The sequence below is a fragment of the Achroia grisella genome, unplaced genomic scaffold, assembly GCF_030625045.1.
Source record: "Achroia grisella isolate CSIRO2021 unplaced genomic scaffold, CSIRO_AGI_Agris_v1 utg1847, whole genome shotgun sequence".
Lineage (NCBI taxonomy): Eukaryota > Metazoa > Arthropoda > Insecta > Lepidoptera > Pyralidae > Achroia > Achroia grisella.
Genome location: NW_026712687.1, coordinates 82,386 through 106,423, shown reverse-complemented (window position 1 = coordinate 106,423; position 24,038 = coordinate 82,386). Strand labels below are relative to the sequence as shown.

Below are 24,038 nucleotides of genomic sequence, written 5' to 3'. Positions count from 1 at the left end.
ATAACACAGGCTCTGCTTACCGTGGGACTAGATGGCATTGTGTTAATTGTCCATTGATAATATAATTCAAAACAACGATATTAATTCGTCAGAAGATCATCACGATATTTTCTGGAGGCTTCACGGTGAGGTCAATCTTACTGTAGTGGACTTGACTGGAGTATACCATCATATCATATATATGGACTAAAGTCGTATCCGTCAGACAGGATTTGGACTTCAGCCGCTTTACAAGTCTTTCACCGGGTTCGGAGTTCCATCTGAACTCACCCTCTATCGTCCGGTGAAGCTGTAAAGGCCAGCTGCGGCGAACAACATTAGAGTAGTCCGAAAAAACTAACTCGCAAAGTTAAACTCTCTCCCATAGACAAAATCACGGTTAATTACAACCGCAATTCAGTTGAAGTGGAGTTATTAAGTCTGTATGTCCCCCTAAACTCGGCAGCAATAAAAATAATTACCCACATGTGTTTACTTCGTGCAAATAGTCCCGGCGCGGTGCGGTGTTCCCAACATTTCAATAATAAAATGTCACGTTTAATGGGGAAACGGTATGACTTAATCATAAGCGTAGAATTTAATGTTACCGTTAAATTATTATGTTTTATTCCTTGTAGGTTACATTTTGACGTATTGTTTATACAGGTAAACTTTTTAATCTTAATAATAAATATAAACGCGAAAGTTTGTGAATATGGATGTTTGTTACTCTTTTAAGCAAAAACTACTGAACGGATTTTGATGAAACTTTACAGTAATATAGTTCATGCATTAAAATAATACGTAGGCAATAATAAGTAGGTAATATTTTTATATTGAAATATAACGCGAGTGAAACCGCAGGCACAGCTAGTTATATATATTAATAACAGTACCCCTAGTAAACAACAGTATTTTTTAAATCTATTTATATATTAATACATGAAGCAAAAACTTTGTACCTCTTTTTAAGAAAATTGCGCGGACGGAGTACGAAAATTGAGCACACTTATAGAAGTACTTAGTTTATAAAAAAGGAATACATAATGCTAATATGTTTCTTAAATTATACATAAGAAATACGTTAGCAGTAATCAGTAAAAAACATTACACAGACTCCCAAGTTTTTCCCACACATACGCATATCCCCTCCGATCGATCCCCCGTCCCCCCTCCGATCGATCCCCCGTCTAATTCAAACGGGGATCGAAATTACGACGGCCTGACCCGAGGTTCGAACCCCTAGTGGTGCCCTCAGACTAAAGTCGTATCCGTCAGTATAGCGGGTACAGCTAATATATATATACTAGCTGTCCCGGCAAACTTAGTTTTGCCTTAAAAAAATAAAAAAAATTACGGGTGGACTACCCCTAACATTTAGGGGGATGAAAAATAGATGTTCGCCGATTCTCAGACCTACTCAATACGCTCACAAAATTTCATGAGTATCGGTCAAGTCGTTTCGGAGGAGTATGAGAACGAAAACTGTGACACAAGAATTTTATATATAAGATATAAAGAAAAAATATTATTATTATCTATCTATCAATACAATAATTAGCCGAAGTTTAGTGGTGTACAACCTAATATCTACCTACGTAATTATTGTTTTCCTCCATCCCAACATTGTTTACAAGACGCAATGTTCCCAACTTGGAAATATTTAATTAGTATCGGCGACAAGGAAACATCATGGCACGATAATAAAGACAACACACACAATAGACTCATTATAAACAATGTAATGTTATATCTAATTTAATTATTTAATATTAAATACTAGCTGTGCCCCCGGTTTCACACGTGTGAAAATTATAACCTATATGTTATTCTGATTCTGTAATTCGAATACTGTAACTACCATATAGTAATTTTTGTAGCTGTGACGTGGTCGTGTGGAATGAGTAGTCATGCTCACTAAAATGTCCAGACATGTGGCGGCGTGGTGGGCCGGGTCTATGGGCTCCCTAAAATATGGTCGAGCGCAGTGATGGCTGGCTCATCCGTCATACTCGTGAACGAGTGCTATTTGTAGGGACTGGTCTGCTCTTATCACTACGACTGATATAATCTTATTGCATGATTATATTTGACCCAAAAAATTAGTGCTTGTTGGTAGTTTGTATTCACACGTTTCGACTTGTAAATGTAAACTTACAAGGATTATTTAAAAGAGCAACACACAAGTTTCTTGCTCGTTCTTCTTGTGATGAGACAGCTTTCCGAACGAGTGGTAGAAAAAAAACAAATTGTTATGACTATTCAAAAGTGCTTAAATTAAGTTTATTTGAATAAATGATTTTCTATTCTATTCTATTCTATTCGATTCTGATATCATTAGTATCATTACATAGTATAAAATAAAGTCGCTGTCGATATCTGTCTGTCCCTATGTATGCTTAAATCTTTAAAACTACGCAACGGATTTTGAAGCGGCTCTTTTAAATAGATAGTGTGATTCAAGAGGAAGGTTTATATGAATAATACATATATACCCGGGTGAAGCCGGGGCGAGTAGCTAGTAAGCAATATTAATGTAATTTCATTAAAATCCATTATGTAGTTTTTGCGTGAAAGAATAACAGACATCCATCTATATTCACAAACTTCCGCGTTTATAATGACCTAATGATCTAGCTGTTTATTTTCGAGGGTCGCGGGTTCGATTCTTCACATGGTGCATACATTGTATTCATAAGCGAGTGTTTGTATCGGTCTGGGTGGTTATCTATATATATTAAGTATCTCTTCTTTGTCCACCCCATATTCCTAGTTTATCTGGGGTCGGGTCGCCCTGTACATCTGTACCAGATAACTCTGTTCTGGGTTGTCAGTATAGTAAGGTTGTCCTGGTCCATCTACTTCTTAATACTGTTTCACCAAGTGGCGCGTGGCCTGCACATCTGGTCTAGTTTGGTATCTCTATCACCTGCCACGCGATGGTCCCGGCACTCGCATAGTGAATCTATGGATCCGTGCTAAAAATTTTATCTATTTTAATACCATATCTTTTCGAACTAACCTACGATTGTTAATCATATCTAAAATCCATTACCGGAATCTCTAAAACTGATATCGTAACAGAAAAACTGTTGAGTACCCGCTTCCTTAAATGGCATTAAATGTTTTTCTTGTAGCAAGCGTGCCATGTTTATTCCTTACCAGAGTTTAACACAAGTAGCAGTGTTGCCAACTCAAAGATATTAAATTATCTCGCTCGACGGGAAAATATCGTGGCTCGAATATTAAAGAAGTGAATGCACGTGATTGTGGTGTACACTGTACATAGTACAGTTTTAGATTGCCTATAAATACTTAAGTAATTGCATCTTAAAGGTAGGTTCTCCTAACCTAATATTTATAATTTAGGGTGGGGGCGGGGGCGGCGGGGGGGGGGAAGAGATTAGCTATTATAGTAATGGGAATGGAGTCACTAGACCCCATGGTGTGGTGTTTCCTCTTCAACTTAGCAAAATTTGTAAATCTTTCTTAAGCATACGCCTAAATTTGCCAAGTGTTTATTTAATTTACAGCATCCAGTAAGGAATCATTATATATTGATTCAAGTAGTCCATTATTTTCAAATTAAATCCAATCAAATTTTTTTTATGAATGTATTGACGACCTGGGTGGTCTACTCGCGGGTTCGATTCCTCGCACGGCACAAACATTTGTATTCATGACTATGTGTTGTATTGTTTGTATCGGTCTGCGTGTTTTCTATGTATAATATGTATGTATTTACGAAAAAAATCTATGTATTTGTATCAGTTATCTAGTACCCATAACACAAGCTTTAGCTAGCTTAACTTGGGTCTAGATGGCGCTGTGTGAATTGTCCTGAGATTATTATTATTAGTATTAATATTTTTCCCTACCATCCAATTCAGTACACAGATACAATTGAAAAGAACTGTCAAGAGCTTACGTTAAGAAGAGAACTGTTAAAAAGAGAAATTTACCGACTTATTATTATCTCTGATCAACGCGACGGTTGCCTGGTAGAGAATGCCATTAGGCATTAAGTTCGTCATCCAAAAGAATAAATTCAAATTCAAATTCAAAAATCATTTATTCACGTAGGACATTTTAGCCGCTTACGAACGTCAAGTTTTTACAGTATATTTTTTTTCCCTACCGTCCAGTTCGGTATATAGATCCAATTGAGAAGAACTGGCAAGAAACTAAATTGAATTACTTTTTTTTTTAAAGCCAGTTTATTTACAATGTATTTTTATATAGGTGTCTATGTCTAACATTAAATGAAAATTCAGTGCATGAACAACTATTGCCATGCACGCTCGTCATTCAAGTAATCGTTTAGTGAGTAATAGACTTTGCTCTAATTCTAATAAATACATAAATAAGAAACTCAATTAGGGCTTTATATTTTCTGTTACTGTGGTTAGATCAAAGTAACCTCGATTGCAACAATTATATAAATCTATAATGATTACCTTGAAACCACCAATCTACTCCCATCTGAGAACAAATCGTTGCTTCTCAAAGGCCCCTAACTGTGAGTTGACAAACAACAGTAATTAATAATCTCCTACACACCCTCATCTTCGTTACCCCATAGAAAGCTTCTCTTGTATATTTTTGAAGGGTTATTACAGGGTGAAAAGCAAATCTCTAAAATATGAAACTTGTATTTATTTGTAACCAGCTGAGCATGCGATTTTAGTGTAACGTTTTTGTTATATTTCTGATCTTAATATAACAAACTTTTATACGGTTACTCTTTAGGTAATATAGGTTCTTGTAGACTAATGTATCACTGCCGTATTTATACATACTTGAAATATGTTTGTTCGTGAAACAAAATTTATATTTCATTACATTTTTATGTATAACTAGCTTTTGTCGCGACTTCGTCGGCGTGGAATTTAACTTTATTTTTCTAAAATAAAAGTTGCCTAAGTTACTCCTTATTACGTCAGCTACCTGCCAAAAAAAGTCTCGTCAAAATCGGTCTAGCCATTTCCGAGATTAGCCGAAACAAACAGACAGACAGACAGACAGACAAACAAAAATTGTAAAAAAATGTTATTTTGGTATATGTACCGTATTTATATTCATATGCATGCAGTAAAAAACGGTTATTTCAATATTACAAACAGACACTCCAATTTTATTTACATATATGTATAAATAAAAGATAGGTATGAATTTACGAAAAAAATGTCTATGTATTTGTATCAGTTGTCTAGTCAAGCTTAAGGTTAGGTCTAAATGGCGCTGTGTGAATTGTCCTGAGATTATTTATTATAATTATTATTATTATACATCTTACTTTCCTATACTCTGGTCGCGGGTTCGACTCCGTCGCACGGCACAAACATTTGTATTCATGAGTATGATTGTTTGTATCGATCTGGGTGTTTTCTATGTATAATACGTATGTATTTATAAAATCTATGTATCATTACAAAATCTATGTATTTGTATCAGTTATCTAGCATTCATAACACAAGCTTCAGTTCGATTAACTTGGATCTTCATAGCGCCGTGTGAATTATGATATTATTATACTTATTCCTACATAAAGTTTCGTAAACAAAGTCGGGGCGGGCCAATAGTAAAGATTAAATATATAAACATGAAAGTAACTTATGACATATAGATTACAGAAAGCACTAAGAGTTTTTCGTAACAAAATTTTAATATGCCTTTGCATTCTCAAAACGTAAATTTCTCCAAAGATTAACTTCTTAATCTAATTTATTGGAGCTCGCATTAAATTTGAAATTTAAAGCGATTGGATATCTCATTTAGATATTAAGGTATACGCACAAGGTTTTTCTTAATGAATTATTAAGGTGGGTGCTATACGCCTTAAAAATAATCTTATTTATTTATTTAACTTTAATGCACAAAAACAAAGTATATATGGCGGACTTCATACCTTGAGGCGTTATCTACCAGGCAACCATGAGTGGTGCAGAGAAAGATTGTTGGCGGTGCACTAATATAAATGAGAAATGTACAAAAAAGATATATAAATATAAAGCAAAATATTTTAAATATAATTTTCTATAAAAAAAATAACATAAATATATATATAAAATCTTCCTGCTATCGCTAATACAGTTACGCTGGTGGGGCACCACTGAAGGAATATAGGATTGTGAAGAATCAGTTATTATATACTGTGGAGAATTCAGCAAGAATTAATCACGATGGTGAAAGGGGATGAAATGGGGTTAGTAAAATGGTCTGATGACCTCATTGATGACAATGTTATCTGATTGAACAGAGATTAAGTGCGTAGCGGTTTCTATGTTGATTGTCGCATGCCTAATCATTGATAATGTAAATCTAATTAAAACAATATTTATTTAAAAGAGCTACACACATGTTTCTTGCTCATTATTCTTGTGATGAGTCTGCTTTCCGAATGAGCGGTAGAATAAAAAAAACTGTGACTATTCAAAAGTGCTTATATTAAGATTATTTGAATAAAGATTATTTCTATTTCTATTTCATTGCCAACAATGTACTATGTCAGTTTGACCTCCACACACCCCAGCGAAACCATCGTGATAAGTTCCTTGTGAATTTGCCACGATGGGCTAACTGACCTGACTTCATGTTTATCTTATCATCCTCCACTGGTGTCCCGCCAGCGTAAACCGTTAGCGCAAGCGGAGGCATCATTCCATTATCATTTACAAAAAAATCACGAATTTTACGTGAAAACGAAACGTGAAATGGCTGAAACCTTTTGAGTATGAAAGCTGTGAAATACTAGTACTATTAATATCTCACTCTCTCTCTCTCTTACACACATACACACACAGACACATACAATACATACACACACAACACACACTGCAAGTAACTAATGACCTGTTAAGTTTAAGTGATATCTATTTTGATTCTTTTTGTTGTGTTTTCAGTCAATTGTAATTACAATAATTGTAAATTGTAAAGGGACCTAAATTGTAAATTGTAAGGGTTTCAACTTAGTTTAGGTGTTAGGGTACAATGAAAATATTAATTAAAAATAAATGATTAATATTATAAATTATTATTATTATTACGGCACAAGAGCATCGTCGGCACGAACCGTCAGGTCAGTACCTGTAGGTCTACCACGAAAGTTACTGCCGATTATCGCGTAACGAAACGAAAGACGACCGAAATACTAGTCCAAAGGAACCATGAAGTTTCTTCGGAATAAGATATTTCGGACGCTGATATTGTAAGCACGGGTTTAGTTAAGATGCTTAGAAAGTTGCCCACTTTATTTGCTGTTTATTAAGAAATAATTCAATATACTTTATAATAAGTTCGCCTTTTGAACGGCTCGTCTTTAATTTGCAGTCCAAGTTAGAACTTCAAGTTGATTCAGTGCCCTACAATTACGGACAATTTTACTTTTGAAAGTATTTCGTAGAAAATTCATTGATCTAATGGTAGAATATAAACTAGTTACTTGCCTCGACTTCGGGTTTGTGAGTTATTGAAGTAGAATTACAATAGACCTAATGTTTTCTTTGCATTCTGACTACATAATGATGAAAGCCGAGTAATTTGGTTATTTTTGTTTTTACAAGATTAATATATATTTTATATATACTTGAAGATAACATTTTGTAGGTACCCCTTTTTATAAGAATTGCGCGGACGGAGAAATATGAAATTTCGTACATTTATAGTTTATACATTCCGTGTGTAAAATGTTAATATTCTTTTAAAATTATACTTAAAAATATATTAAATCAATAAAGTAAACTCACAATAACACAAGCTCTGCTTAGCTTAGGAATAGATGGCGTTGTGTGATTTATCCTGATATATTATTATATTACTTACTAAAATGTAACTGTATATTAAGAGAAAGTATATTTACTTTTTGAGTTCATCTATTGAAACCAATGTTAATCTTAATAATTTTATGAACGCGAAAATTTGTAAGTGTGAATGTTTGTTACACTTTCAAGCAAAAACTACTGAACGGATTTTGATGAAACTTTACAGTAATATAGCTTTCCTATGCATTAGAATAACACATATATTGAAATAAGGCTATATTTTCTATATACTGAATTTAACGCGAGTGAAACCGCGGGCACAGCTAGTATACAATAAACCTAAACTATCTTAGTTATAACATAGAAAACGATTGTCTCAATGCATTTTTTCTCCCTTCCGCGAGAAATTTCATACAAACCTTAAAAAAATAATAAAAAAAAGTATAAGCCCAATAGGTACAGCTGTTCTGAAGTTATATATATATAAGTATTTTCGTTAATAGATTTCCGTTTACATAGATATACGTTGCTAATATGAAATGAGCCTAATGTTCTAAACTAGAAGGTTTAATACTGAAGATTTTTTTATCTTAATGGCATAAATATTTTCGTCGAAACGTTGTTGTTATTAGATGAACTTTATGTTTTACTACATAAGGTTTATTATCGAAGGATGTAGTAATGAAAATATTCTCGACGGAAAACACGAAGAGGAGTTTCTTGTTGTTAATTTAATTTTTGTTAGATAAGAAAATATTATAAATTAACATTTTTAAATGTCAAATATATGGAAAGATACGCTTCAACAGAATTAATTAAAATAAAAAAACGGCGCCTAATCCTATTATTCAGGAAAACGTAAAATATATCTGTTTTTACTATTCAGTTGTTACGTTATAACCGTACTAATTAGGAAGTCTATAATCTTATATATAAAATTCTCGTGTCACAGTTTTCGTTCCCATACTCCTCCGAAACGGCTTGACCGATTCTCATGAAATTTTGTTAGCGTATTGAGTAGGTCTGAGAATCGGCCAACATCTATTTTTCATTCCCCTAAATGTGAGGGGTAGTCCATCCCTAAATTTTTTTTTATTTTTTAGACAAAATTTTTAGTTTCTTTTTTTTTATGATACAACATACAAAAATACATACAATCCTAAATTTTCACCCTTCTATCATCAACCCCTATTTTTTATAGCGTTATTAATTTATATGGCAAAACAGCGTTTGCCGGGACAGCTAGTTGTTATTTATGTATATATATATATATATATGTGTTAGTTCTTATATTATTATAACAATAGTGTGGGCGATAGTATGGACGGACTGCATGCGTGATATAAATCAAACATTGCAGAGAAAATGGTAAATACTTATAATGAAGGGAAATGTGACAATAAAAATATGGCAATTCTAAAGAAAATACATTTAAAATTTTTTTTACGGTTTTGTATTTTATGTTGGGCTAAAAACGACTTGTATCCAGAGCCGTAAAATATTAAATAAAAAAAAATACATTTAAAATTGATATAAAATTAAGTATATAAAAATGTGCAAAGAATCAATGATATCAGGGCATTAAGCCACGGCCTCTATGATCTAATGGTTTAGCTCACCTCCTTACTTCGCGGGTTCGATTCCTCGCACGACACAAACGTTTGTATCCATGAATATGTTATTATTTATGTCATTTTTGAAATGTACATATCATCATCGCAGCCCGGAAGACGTCCAATGATGGACATAGGCCTACCACAAAGATTTATATATATTTAAGTGTATTATCTAGAGCAAGCCGAGAAATTCAAATATTTAAAATACATCAGTGCGAAGTCGAGGCAGGTCGTTTTTTAACAATACAACTATAAATACGGGAGACAAAGGTACAGAAGTATAAAATCTACAATGGTGAACTTCATTCCTCTAATTGAATTTTTTTTTCAGGCTTATCCCCCGGTGGTGGCATCGAATGGAGTAGCTCCGAGCGATCACCGGCTCCAGCACCACCCAACCTCGAGGTGGATGCCGCTGAACTAGTCCGTGATGCCCCCCTCTATCCCCCACTTCAAGACACACCCGAGGACCTTTACGAAGGTCCAGACAAAAGTGAACTTTCCTACAACGACTTAGAAACCAGTATAGAAGAGAATAGATTACTTGTTACACCTGAAGATTTGGGTAATATTGAGACTGATGACGAAACTAAGGTACAAAGTGGGGGGGAGGTAGATGTTGCAATAGGTAGTGGTAGTGAGGAGAGAACAAAGAGGAGTAGTGGACAGGAGTGGGAGAGATCTTCAAAGGTAAGTAATTAAAACTCTTTACTATCAAAACAAATTATTTGCCGATTCGGCCTTTGTAAAAAGTCGTCTGCGTGAGTACCTAAATCTCATTTATTTCAGCCCCAAGCAGCTTGCTTTGTAAGCTGTGTTTCGGTTTAATGGTGAGATGAGACAGTAAAATTACAGGATAAAAGGCATGAAATCTTAGATAATACGGCTCGCTTGCTTCCTTCTTTTTCCTCTAGGACGTTTCATTTCCTCCAGATATGTACGAATTAACTTAAACTGGGCTTACATTGTCAAGTTGTTGTAGATGTCTGGAGATATCATTATAATTAATTCAGTACATTAGGTTACAAAAATATTATCACAAAAATGAATATTTTTTTTAAATAATATGAAATACCCTGACGACTTTGGAAAAAAAATACTATCATGATTATTTTGTTTTGTTTATTCTTTTTGGGATTTCCGTGAACTAAATGTAATGATGACAGTCCCATCGTACCTATTTCTAGATAGCAGAAAGAACAATCAACTTACATAAATGGGATACTAACTATAACTAGGCTGCATCGGAAGTTGGCATTGCCAATATTCCATGGAATATATTAATGTCTAACATATTTAACTTCAGTGCTTGGAAGATATAGAAGCCCAGTTTAAGAAAAATATTTGTTAATTTTACCTAAATGCCGTCTACACAAAGTTAGTAATTCATTTTATGGTAATTGCGTAAGATTTTATAATAAATTGCCAGAATCTACGCTAAATCTGACAGAGAGGCAATTCAAATTTTATATTAAACAAATGTTATGTAAAAAAGCCTATTATAGGATAGATGAATTTATAGATGATAGCAATATATAGCAAGTATAAGTTTATTTGCGGACAACGTTATAATTTATTTTTCATACTGCTTTCTTGATATATGACAGCGTAGCGGCTTTTGTATTGATTGCCGCATGCATCCTCATGTAAAGTGCGAATACTGTAACTACCATATAGTAATTTTTGTAGCTGTGACGTGGTCGAGTGGAATGAGTAGTCATGCTCACTAAATGTCCAGACATGTGGCGGCGTGGTGGGCCGGGTCATTGGGCTCCCTAAAATATGGTCGAGCGCAGTGATGACTGGCTCATCCGTCATACTCGTGAACGAGTGCTGCTTGAAGGGACTGGTCTGCTCGTATGACTAGACTGATTTAATCTTATTGTGTTTTTATATTTGAGCCTAAATAAATTAGTGCTGGTTGATAGTTTGTATTCACACGTTTCGACTTGTAAAATGTGAACTTACAAGGATTGTTTAAAAGAGCAACACACAAGTTTCTTGCTTATTCTTCTTGTGATGAGACAGCTTTCCGAATAAGCGGTAGATTAAAAAAAATTGTTGACAATTCAAAAGTGCTTAAATTAAGTTTATTTGAATAAATGATTTTCTATTCATATGTATATGTTTCATGTTTTTTTAATGACAGCCAAGCAATAATCGCCGTGTAAAAACTGGTGATACAATACTCAACATACGAGGGGCGGTCCGGGATGCCATTGGTGATGCTGGTGCAGCACCAGGTCCTCGTGCATCATCCAGGGTTGATACCTTCGTCATAAGACCAGCACAGGAGCATGCACATCGGATGCCAGTCCACGATCAACCTCGAGCCCAACCGTCCATAAGTCAGGTATAAATTTAGTCTCAACTTTGTTTTATGTGATCGGAATGACAAAAAAGCTGACGGTCCATTTGATGGTAAACAGTACCAGCTGTAGATCACCATACCACACCACACCACACCATATTAGCACAGGCAGGCAGGAAATAAAGTAGCATATGTAATCTGCTATCAAAATATATGAAACAATAATACGTATATGCTTTTTCCTAACAAATGTTATGTTTTGGGATACAAATTTTACACACATTTTTTCTTTATTTTTCAGACCTTCAGTTTTTTAATAAAATTGTTTTCTTTTATAGATTGCTATATTTCTATATATCATGACATTATAAAACAAGGATCATTAAATAATTTCTATATCTAATAAAGGACTTAATATTTTAGGTACCGAAGAATGAACGAGATATATTAGTAGAAGCACACTCACGGGCACGTATACCGTGCGATCTGATTAACATTACTAACCTTCGATGGTATAAGGACAATGAGGTGAGCATACAAACAGATACAAATAATTTTGTTGTACATAACTGGAATCGCTAACTCGTCGTTGGATGGAAAGCAGCAAAAACTTCATTCATTGGTTGCCCTTGCCACTGCCGTACGGCAACCCAGTATACATCATATCCCCCCTCCATCCGATTCGACGAAATTACGACGTCCTGAGCCGAGATTAGAACCCCAGTTAAAAATGATTGTAATTCAAATTTTGTTATAGACAATAAGATGAGTATGAGTTCGTATGAGTTCAGGTTAGTTACCCAATCGTGGCAAATTCACCAGGAATTTATATTATTACAATAGTTTCTAGGAGGTATCGCGTAAATATCAAGCTGACATGGTAATGATCCCCTTCCCCCGAAATTGAAATATTAAGATATCTTAAAATTCTTAGCAAATGAACGTGCCATCATCATCTGGTAATGGAGGTGGTGAAGCTATGTGGAAAGATGGAGAAACTCTCGTAGTGGGGAGAGCGACACGTGGTGATTCTGGCGCTTGGAGATGTGCAGGAGTTGACAAAGCAGGGAAAACAATATCCGGGAAACCTACGCGATTACTTATTTACGGTATGAGATATTCTTGCTATTATACAATGATAATACTAGTAACTCTGTTACTTGGATTGAGACTAAATGACGCTTCATTTAGTCTCAATCCAAGCATAATTTTTCTCATTTGAATCTATATGATGAACTTTTCGTTCATAAGCGGCTAAAATGTGCTACATGAATAAATTTTTTATTTGATTTGATTTAATAATCCATTCTCTCATGCATGTTAAAGAAATTGCAAAAGCTGTTGAATTTTAGACATAACAAATAAATTTATTATTTTAGAAAATATAAGTTTAAGTAACTACAATAGAGATTATTTTTAAAACAGAGCCCGTCCGGTCTGTCTATCTGGCAGTCGATGGTAGAAGATTAGATGCTGGCAATACTTGGGTGCCTGTCAGAGACAAGACTGTTCTAGAAGTGAGATGCGTCGCTGAAGGTGAGAGAAGAGAAATTATTAATGCATTATTTATTAATATATCTGTTTTTATTGTTTTGTTGTAATATGAAGGGTCAGCTATAACAGTAAAACTAGCTAAAGCATGATAGACTCTGAAGGCATGAAACCTTAGTCCTTCATAATGACAAATTTTACGTGCAGTTAAAACACTAGCAGTACTTTTTCTTAACATAAGATTTAATTAATTTAATTTGTTACAATTGGCATTTGTTTACTTCTACAATCTATGATTACTCATGTAAAAATTCTGTATGTATGGTTTTGTATCTTTGTCTTTCCACTTGTAGATAAAATATATTAGTACTAATATAAAACTGTGTAGGGACAATATAGCGTTCTGCCAAGCGGTTGAGCCTTGAGTCGAATACTATCCAACCTGACAACTTTGAATTTAATTCTCATCCAATATCTGCTCACTTATTATCAAATAGCTATCAAAATATCTCTATCACGCACTTGACTCAACACCGACATGTCAGCTTGACTATCCCAACCATCCACATCCCTATTTGTTAAAATCGGTCACATCATGCGTAGGTCATTTTATGTTTTATCTATTACAAATTACTGATTGTTTTATTTATATTGGCTAGGCGGAGTACCGCCGCCTGATCTCTCATGGAGGCTGCTAGCTTTAGAGCCAACGTTGGATCACCGTCCGTATCTACGAATATATCACACAAATTATTCAATAGGTCAGTACTGTGTATTTGTATGTGATTATTGGTATTCTATTTATAATAAAACAATTACAATAATTGTCGCATGTTAGTAAATTTTTTTATTTCTAATTGTACTGTCATTTATTTAATGAGCATCTTACCACTCTTAATGGACAATGTTGAAGCAGATGTTGAGGTTTTGTTTCTTCCGTTTATTTGTTCATGTTGTTTCATTTTTAGTAGGTATTGTTAATGACAGTGTTAGTATTTTATTAAATAAAATATTTTTGTGTACAGTTAAATAATTAAAATATTTTTTTCCAAACAGAGGGTATGTCTTCATCTCACGTCGTAGTAACCGCAGCTAGGGAGTTGCATAATGCAACATTACAATGCGAAGCCCGACAGAGAAGTCCAATATTATCTGTTGCCTCAATACCAGCAAATCCCACGCCAGCATCAGATCCTATAACCGCTAAATTAGAAATACATGTAACTTGTAAGTGTTCAGAAAAATTATTATTTATTAATATTAACTTTAAAAGTTAAGGTTGTACATGTGTACCCTGAGGTATACCAACGTTTTTATCAGAAGTTGTTGATAATTTGTTCACTTTTACAAAAAAAATATGGTCTTAGTAGCAAGCTTCAGATACGTGTTTGCATTAAATTCTTCATGTGGTGATTGAGAAAGAATATTCATTATAGCTTTATTATCCTTAAAATTTCTTTTAATAAAAGAAAATGCACTAGTTTTTTTTCTAAATGGTATTTCAAGCTTTTCTTACACGATTTGTGCTTTTGTCATCTAGTGTATTCTTACAACATCTGGGGTTGTTACATTGTCATCACTCTATGGTTTATAGATAGATGATAAATATTTTTTCCCGTAGATCCTCCATCTTTTGTTATATCACGATGGCCCGGATTTGGTATATCCTTATCCGCTGGAGGTGCTGCTGCTTTGCGATGTGATGTTGATGCCAATCCACCTGCTAGAGCTTGGTGGTTGCGAGATGATGCTGATCCTACAAGGTAATAATCGTTATTGTTTAGTCTTGGTTACATTTTTTTAACATTACCAAACACTACAATAATAACATGTACAGTGCACACAGTGCCTTCTACTTCAAAATTAAGCAGAGCTTGTATTATAGGAACGAGATATTTTTATAACATTCTAATTTAACATTGTAATTTAAAAATAACCATTCTACATAATATGACGTGCTGAATTTAACTTGGTGGTCTTGCGGTTTAGCTCACCGCATTACTTTCTTGGTGGTTTCCGAAGGGTGCAAACATTTGTATTCAAGAGTATGATTGTTTGCATCGGTCTGAGTGTTTTCTACGAACATTATTTATGTATTTACAAAAATATGTATCTAAGCATTTATCTCAGTTATCTAGTACCTATAAAACAAGATCTACTTAGCTTGGGACTAGACGGTGCTGTGTATTGTTCTAAGTTATTATTAGCACCAGGTGGTCTGTCAGTTCATTTGTCATTCCAATTACAATTACATAAACTGTGTGTATTTATATTTACATATACATCTAATTAACTAAGTAATTTTATTCTTCTTTGGAATAGTTCTCCACCACCGTTAGAAGCTGGCGACGAGACAGCCCGTGGTTCAGCCACACTTCGATGGGCGACATTACGTGCAACCCATGCTGGATGGTATCGCTGTCGGGCCACTTGGCTTGATGCTGAATACTCATCTATAGGATATTATCTAAATGTTTTAGGTGAGTATCATTACATTAATACGTAAAGGAAAAACTTTGTTCCTCTTTTAACGAAAATTACGCGGATAGGTGAGTATGAAATTTCGCACACTTTTACCTTATATAGTGAAGGAGTGCTAAATATTATTAATTTACACTTCGATCTTATAAACTACACAACGGATTATAAAACAATTTTCAGCAATAGATACGGAACCACTTACCACCAACTACTTACGGAATCACTTTACCCTGATCCACGATAGGTTAGTTTAAAGACATTATTTAAATAGGGCAAAATACAATAATAAATGTCAAGTAAGTATGATATAGGTGAAGTTGCGGGGGTATCAGCTAGTTAATTAATAATAATAATATCAATTATGTATTTGACACAGACAACTTTTCAAGATTTATTTAATCAGTATATACGTTTTGAATAGCAGCTGAAGAAAATATAGAAACAGCTACCGAACCTGATGCTGAGGCTGAGGAGCCTGACCATCAGAAGGTGGATGTTCCTCTTGGTGGAAATGTTCAACTGCACTGTCCTAAAGGTAAACATTTAACAAACAAACCAATTATAAATATATTAATTTAATCAATTTGTAACTTTGTTTTTTGTTATTTTGTATAATATTAATATCTACTAAGAAAATATCCGGACGATAAGAACAATCATACTCATGAATACAATTTTTTTTTACCGTGCATGCAATCGAACATGTGACCATCGGAAATATAGCGGTGTGCTAAATAGCTAGAACGCTGAGGCCGTCAATAGAAAATGCTGGGTACATTTTGTTTCTAATAATAATGATCATGTTTATTCAGGCAGTGTAGGGTGCTGGTGGAGACGAGTTGTGGGGAATTCAAGTGAAACGTGGGCACCAGCTGGCTCTCAACACGCTCACGGTGTCTTAGGTAAGTGTCAATGATAGTTAAGGTACTTGCAGATATCTTACTAATATTATAAATACGAAAGTTTGTAAGCATGGATGGATGTTTGTTACTCTTTCATGCAAAAACTACTAAACGGATTTTGATGAAACTTTACAGTCACACATAGGCTATAATTTAAAAAGATATTATGTAAATTGGGCGAAATATAATGATGCAGACGTAGTCGCGGGTCAGCTAGTTAATAAATAAATATATAATGCTGGTCAATTAACACAGCGTCATCTAGTCCCACGGTAAGCAGAGTTTGTGAGCAACACACAAGTTTCGTGCTCATTCTTCTTGTGATGAGTCTGCATTCCGAATGAGCGGTAGAATAAGAAAACTTGACTATTCAAAAGTGCTTATGTTAAGTTTATTTTAAAAAAGATTATTTCTATTTCTATTGCTGTGTTATGGGTACTAGACAACTGATATAAATTTTGCATATACATACATAATATACATAGAAAACACCCAGGCCTTTACAAAAAATCGTACTCACGAATTCAAAAGCGGGGTCCTATACCGATAGACCAGCGAAGGCAATATTATTTATTTTACACCATGACCGTGGCAAACTAGCAAACGGCCCATCTGCTGGTTACAACATTACATTAGGGGCATTACGTGCGCCTCTAAAAATTAAAGACTAACTTAGCATTCCATGGTTTCACCGTCTGGGTGAATCCATGGCAGAGAGAAATTCCGGGCAGTTCCGGAATTTTGACCCGGGTGTAGATTTAAGCGACCTTTGCCGACGTACGAGTACGTTAACACTTTCAGCTCTCGTATTTATCTCCCTGCCCAGCCATAGCTGGTAGGAGCCTGCTAATGCAGCTTTCGATACCCGAGGTACCACAGGCTTGCTATTTTCGAGGACTAAGATATTATGCCTAATCTTTAATTTTACTGCCATGTCTCTTATGACTAATTCAAAGTCTGTCTCTAGCGAAATTGTACGGATATTATATATTTTCCCATTTTCTCAGGTATAAAAGATGCTCTTTATCAAGAGGGAGGCGAGTACCGATGTGTCGGTACCCGTGCGCCTGACCTCAAGCGATTGCGTGAACTGAAAAGAGTTACTTTAAGAGTAACGGGTGAGTTACATAGAATATTATTATATAGATCTGCTTAAGAAATCCGACGTTTGAATAGGAATAGACAACTTACTATTTATATATCTGTTGTACTTGATTGGAGAAGGCAAGAAAATAAGAAAGAATAAAGAACAAAATTAAGAAAGTGCATGTAAGTTGTAATATGAACTTGATAAGAAACGTGTAACATGAATGAATTCAACGTGTATATAGGTGCTTGAATATTGAAAAACTATGGCCAGATACAAACTTTAATGAACTACCATTTATTTAATACACCAATTGTTAAAAAGTTTTGGTTGACAAATCCAAGTAGATGACTATAGCGATTAAATTTGCGATATTTTAAAGATGTATATTACATTAGTAATTTGAGGATTAATGAGTGATGTTTAAAAGTAATAAAATGAATCAAAAATTCAGTACATCAAGATATTATAGACCAATAATGTTTTCCTCTACTTAACGGTAATAAAGCATGAGATTACAATAATAATATATTAAATGAAAAATTAACAAATAGCAATAATTCATTAAATGTAATTGAAAACAATCTTGTAGATAATCACACATAACTAAAAGACAAGTTTGTAGTATGAATGTTAATTTCAATCTCTTTGCCCAACAGTTTAAAGACAATACACAATTGGAAACTTTTTAAGTACAGGTTTCTGCTGGAACAATATTTTTTATAGTGTTGATGTATAATTTCAAACACAATGTAAATTGTTACTTAATAATATAAATAAAAAATATATATATATATTACAAAGATTTATCTTGTCATGTAGGTGGGGCGACTGCAACAGCCTTAAGTGCAGAGCCAGCAGCAGGAGGCTGGCGTCTCGAATGTGGTGCTTGCGGTAGAGGAGTTCGTGTAATTTGGCTCCGAGCAGGTATCGCAACTCGCGCATCCCTCAATCCAGATCTAGCCCAACACTGCTGGAGAGCAGTCCTGCACGTCGCAGAACCTGATGAGGTTTGGTGCGTAGCTGCAACCACTGGAGCAGGTGCTGTTGCTGTGTTTCCTCGTCGAGCACCGCTCCCATCACCTGCTCCAGCAAGGCACACAGTCCGTGCATTGCACGATGATGCAGTATCACTTCACCCTCAGTTACTCCTACTTCTATCTGCGCTATTACTTCGTTGAGAACTCACGTCTTTGACAGTGGTTTTAATCGAGAATATTATAGGTGAGTCGAATTCGCATTTCTCAGAACAACGATTGATATCGAATTCCTATTATCTGTTGAATGAGACACGTTATCATTCAATATAAAGAGGATCTTTTATATTCTTTTAACTTTTCCTCCATTGTTGATCCCTGTGTCACCTTCAAATGTTTTATTAATGAATTCTATAAAAAGCAAAGTATAAAATATCATCCTCTTTATATTATTTGATGTATTTTCTTACTAATCAAGTGTCTGATAAATATCTGTCGGATAGACGTTATATTATTAATATATTAAGACAGCCTGCTGTCTATACTTTAGACTTCGTAGTACTCTACCGTAATTTGTTATACTAGTGTACCTACTTATCTCTTAATATTGCGGTGTTCGTTGCGATATTACCAATGCTGATTCAGTATTAATAGTATGTAAACCGCCATTTATATTTATAATAATATTATTAATAAGAAATGTAATACAGTAATATTAATGAATACGACTATAAAAGTGTAACTTAATATTAGAACATTGAAATTGTTTCCAAATAATGTAACAATGTTTCATTCAAATAATACCTTGTTTGTTTATGTATAAGTCTTCTTTTATTTACAATTTTGTTTAATATTATTGTAATTTCAATATAAAAATCGCAGCGAACATATTTTCCTGTCCTTCTATTTATTTCCCTAATATTCCAATTTCCTTGTTATTTATTTTATAGTGAATATTTAAGAAAACAGGAAGCGATCGTGCCAAATTGTTGATATTTTAAAATAGATTTTTATTATATTGGATTAAAATATGATTTTAAGTTTATAGCGTATTGATATGTGAAGATTTGTGTAATGTGAACACCAATTGAAATTTAGTATTATATGATAAAAATGTAAGTTTGGATGGGTCTAATGCTAGTGTTACAGCCAACCCATCACGGTATTTACATTTTAATGATTGAGAAACAGTTAAATTTAATATTAACTATAAAAACCCTAAATGTATTGGAGACGATTAAGTAAATGATGTCGTTGTTAAATATAAATACCGTGATTAAAATCCAAACTAAGCATATATTTTATATATAGATGTCAAATTCTTAATAAATAAATAAATATAAACATTATGTATCATAGCTTAAACTGAATCATGTAAATTTCGATGTCAATTTTAGATGCCCGTTTAGATCGGGCGAAGTTTTGTATGAATGACATTTGCTACCACAATTTTTGCAACAATCTTTTTAGTGCATAAGTGTAAATTTTATCTCATGTTTGATGTTAAAATGTTATCGGTGGTTAGTTTTCTATTAGATTGCGTTTTTATTTACTTTATCACCATGTCCTTTAACATCATCTTATATTTTCTGTAGTTTTATATTAGAAGTGTAAAGTTGTGCGTTTCCATAAATCAGTTAATTATATTTGTTACTTTAAATGCATACATGACTAAAAATTAAGAAATAAATAACCTTTTAAAGGTCGCAGATAAAATGATTGACAAAATTAATCCAACGCTTTCCTTTGTTACTATTATTAAACATTTCATATATATAAATTATTTTACAGTTGCAAACTAAAACGAGAATATAATAAAAAATATTATACCATGATTGATGGAAACGCACGAGTACGAGTCGTTGTTGTTGTTAAGAATTGTGATAACAGAAGAGGCGCGGGAGCGTCGCGGGCCGAGAGTTTATCATGAGAATTTAACCATAAATCGTTAGTTTAATTAGATGGTAGTGAGATGTATTTTTGTATATCTAAACGTATGGTCAATTGTACAATGATTTTTCGAAAAAGTGTATATTGATACAAAGTTTTGTTTAAGTACCTGGATATGTGGAAGTAATAATCCGTCCAATGCGGAATTCGTAGATAGATAAGGAGCTACGTAGATCCCTCTGACTACCGGCGTTTTCATTCTCCATCATTCCTATGGATTTCATCAAATCACATTAGATAAAAAACCTCTAGCATTCCTCTTTTTAATATACCTTTTATAATTTTCTAAATCCTATAGTAATGTATTTTTTTAATTTCAAACATTAACATTTTTAGAAATATCTTAGAATTTCCAAAACTTCCCTTAGGTACGTCATCAAAATACATTATTAGAATTGTATTAGAAATCCCAATAACGAGATCTTTTTATACTAACAATGCTATACTATCACTTCCTTCTTATAGTTATTTATTTTGAGTATTCTTCATGTTTACTTCTTCAATTTGTCTGAATATTTGGAGCCTTTGCTCACGAGTATATTACGCCGTCGTGTGTGATCACTATACCTTACAACAATTATTGTTCCACTTTCTTTTTCTTTCTAAGTATTTTTCGTAGAAACTTCTAAATTAAGTTCTTCTTCTAAATTCTTAGTACATCTATCGTATTCTTCTACTTTATTATTGAAATTCGAACGTAGTTTACATTGCAATTTGGAATTTGTACCAGTAATTAAATTAAATAATACATTTTTGAATCTATTTATTATATTAAATGTGTGTGTACAGGGTTGTTTGCCCAAATATTCACTACATTAGCACAGTGTAAGTAAAAATAATAGAAAATGTTCTAATCATATATAACACAATATTATTATAATATATCCGCCTTTTTGTACAATATTTAAATGAATAAACTTCTTCTGTACTAGTTTGGAGTTCAGATAAATTTCTTTTTAATTTCTTCAATCTTTTATAACAGTATTTATTCTATTTGCTTTCCTTTCATATATAGTTGATATTTCTTTTGTTTTTGCTTACACTGTGATTGAAAGCTCCGCGGCCCCCGCACCTCCTTTAAATTTAATTGAACGATATAATACCATTCGTGTTTCATAATCAATATGTTTGCCATTATTATCGTTTTTTCTTCATTAAAAACTATAAAGTTCTCAATTTTACTGTCTTTTTATGGTTATAATAACTATTCCAATTCTAAACCAATCGAAATTATTTTATTATTATCTGAATAGTTTACTTTTGTATTGATTTTATGTCTACCAAATCTAACAGGTCTGAAGTCTATTTCTGGATGAAGTTTTGAACTGTTTAAACCTGTAAAATATTCATAAATTTATATCAAATTATAGACTAACATAACTTACTTTAAATTTACAAAATTTAACTTGTCATTAATGAGTATTATTTTTTAATTAATTCCAATATTTGATACCAGTGACATATGAAAAGTCGATTCTAAAATTCAATTTGTCACCTTCGGTAGATGAATATTTAATAGTACAAGGTGTACAGTAAAGCAAATACATTTTCATCAATTCAGTAAATAAAGCACCTGAAATGAAAATAACAAATGTCTACAACAACCCCTCAAAAATACTATGAATAAGTAATCAGTGTTGAAAGATTATATGTGGTCATAACTTTACAATAGAAATAATTGTTCTTTCAACTCTTTTTGAGAAATTAAATAGAAAACGATAATTTAAGTGACTCTTTGTAACGTCCTTACTAATATTATAAACGCGAAAGTTTGTACGTATGGATGTTTGTTACTCTTTCACGCAAAAATTACTGAATAGATTTCAATTATGCTTTGCCATAATATAGCTTCTAAATTAAAATAAAACGTAGGCTCTAAATTATGAGGATATTGAGTGAATAATCCAAAATATAACAATATGTCAAGTAACTAGGAAAAAAATCATCCATCTGCGAGCTATTCTGTCGTGCGTCTGTTACGCCTTTACGACTAAACCGCAGAACCAATTTTAATGAATTTTGGTATAAAGATAGATAGGCCACTATATAAGAAAATAAGTCGCAGCTAGTACTATAAAATTCATTAATATCGTCTTTATTATCTGTTGCAACATTTAATATATTTGTTCGGGTAATTATTACAACTCAATTAGTTGTACTGAAATTTTGTATACAAGTATAATTTGGTTTTCAAACAATTTTATTAATCAAATTACCGTCCAATTCGTCTACATACTTCAATTGAAAAGAGTTAGTAATAAACTCAACTATTACATTTTTCTGTTGTAAATTAACAGCCCTATTTTTAAACTTACGTATTTCGTACATTTTATAGACATTGTTACATTGAGAGAGGTTTATCTTGATTTACCACAATATTATTTATGTTAAAACCCGTTTATTTGACTTTATTAGTTTTTGTTTTTTTAATTCGCGAGTCAAATACTAGGCAAACATATTGATTGCGTAATGCTAAATATATTCAATTGTAAATCACTTGGTAAGTTTTGTAGCGTCCATATCGACACTACTGTGTCGCATCTCGGTGCCAAATACATAATTTAATAGATCATAATATATATATATTTACATTTATTAATATACATTATTGTTTACTTTGATATTGAATGTACAGAAACCATATATTCATTCAACATGTGTTTATGGAAACTCGTATACCAAATAAACGATATAAAAATATCTGGACTTTACATTTGTGAATCTACGATGCTTTAATTTTATGTTTCTCATGAAATGTATGGATATTAGAGAATGGACCTTAAGTTGCCTGAATGTAGGGTAGGTTTTAGCTAATCGGGTAGTGTTTTAATAAAATTAATTCCGCTGCGAGTGCGTAAAAGACCAACGAAGCGTAGCATCGAAGCAAAGACCCTCAGATGGAGGGAAATTTATAACAAGATAATATACGCTATGTACATTTAATAGAGGATTCAATATTAAATCTTTAATAACGCACTGGCCCGTTATTACAACAATACCTACTGTAATGTAATGTTACAATTTAAACAAGTCTAATATAGATTTATATATAAATGCTACAATATTAGATTAAAAAATACTATATATATATTTTTCTGTGATTGGAGAAATGGGCACCAATGATTATACGTTAAGTGGACTGTGGATGCTGGTTATAAGTAGTGAAGGACCATCGAAGCAAGGATTTCAGGAAGAAGCAAGGAAAGCACAGCACATACCTGTGTTCACGTAGGGCTGGAGTCCTGGACAACTGCATGAACACTGAATTATACACTGTAGAACCTTGTATTACAGTTTCAGAGCGTTAATATATAAAAAATAGTAAATTTATTGGCGTAGCGGTCGGATAAGATGTCACCATGATTTTGAATTTCAATAGAAATGCCGTGTTACCGTATATGCGTCATTCAAATTGCCGTCCTTTCTTTATTTCCAAGTGCTATAAGTGGGAAAGGATAGGATATAGGGAAATCGAAGAGAGTAC

General features: G+C 33.3%; 1 protein-coding gene across 1 annotated transcript in view; it reads left to right on the top strand.

Annotated features, from left to right (window-relative positions):
* The window catches only part of LOC131841543 (uncharacterized), a 148,025-nt gene extending 124,794 nt beyond the window's left edge, over positions 1–23,231 (top strand). The window contains exons 3-15 of the mRNA XM_059189857.1: positions 9,687–10,045; positions 11,505–11,708; positions 12,090–12,194; positions 12,601–12,775; positions 13,092–13,202; positions 13,817–13,918; positions 14,214–14,384; positions 14,779–14,920; positions 15,480–15,637; positions 16,060–16,173; positions 16,451–16,540; positions 17,548–17,658; positions 18,450–23,231. Coding sequence (XP_059045840.1) covers positions 9,687–10,045; positions 11,505–11,708; positions 12,090–12,194; positions 12,601–12,775; positions 13,092–13,202; positions 13,817–13,918; positions 14,214–14,384; positions 14,779–14,920; positions 15,480–15,637; positions 16,060–16,173; positions 16,451–16,540; positions 17,548–17,658; positions 18,450–18,808 — 2,201 coding nt within the window. The 3' untranslated portion in view covers positions 18,809–23,231. The remainder of the gene's footprint in view (positions 1–9,686; positions 10,046–11,504; positions 11,709–12,089; positions 12,195–12,600; positions 12,776–13,091; positions 13,203–13,816; positions 13,919–14,213; positions 14,385–14,778; positions 14,921–15,479; positions 15,638–16,059; positions 16,174–16,450; positions 16,541–17,547; positions 17,659–18,449) is intronic.
* The last annotated feature ends 807 nt before the right edge of the window (positions 23,232–24,038 follow it).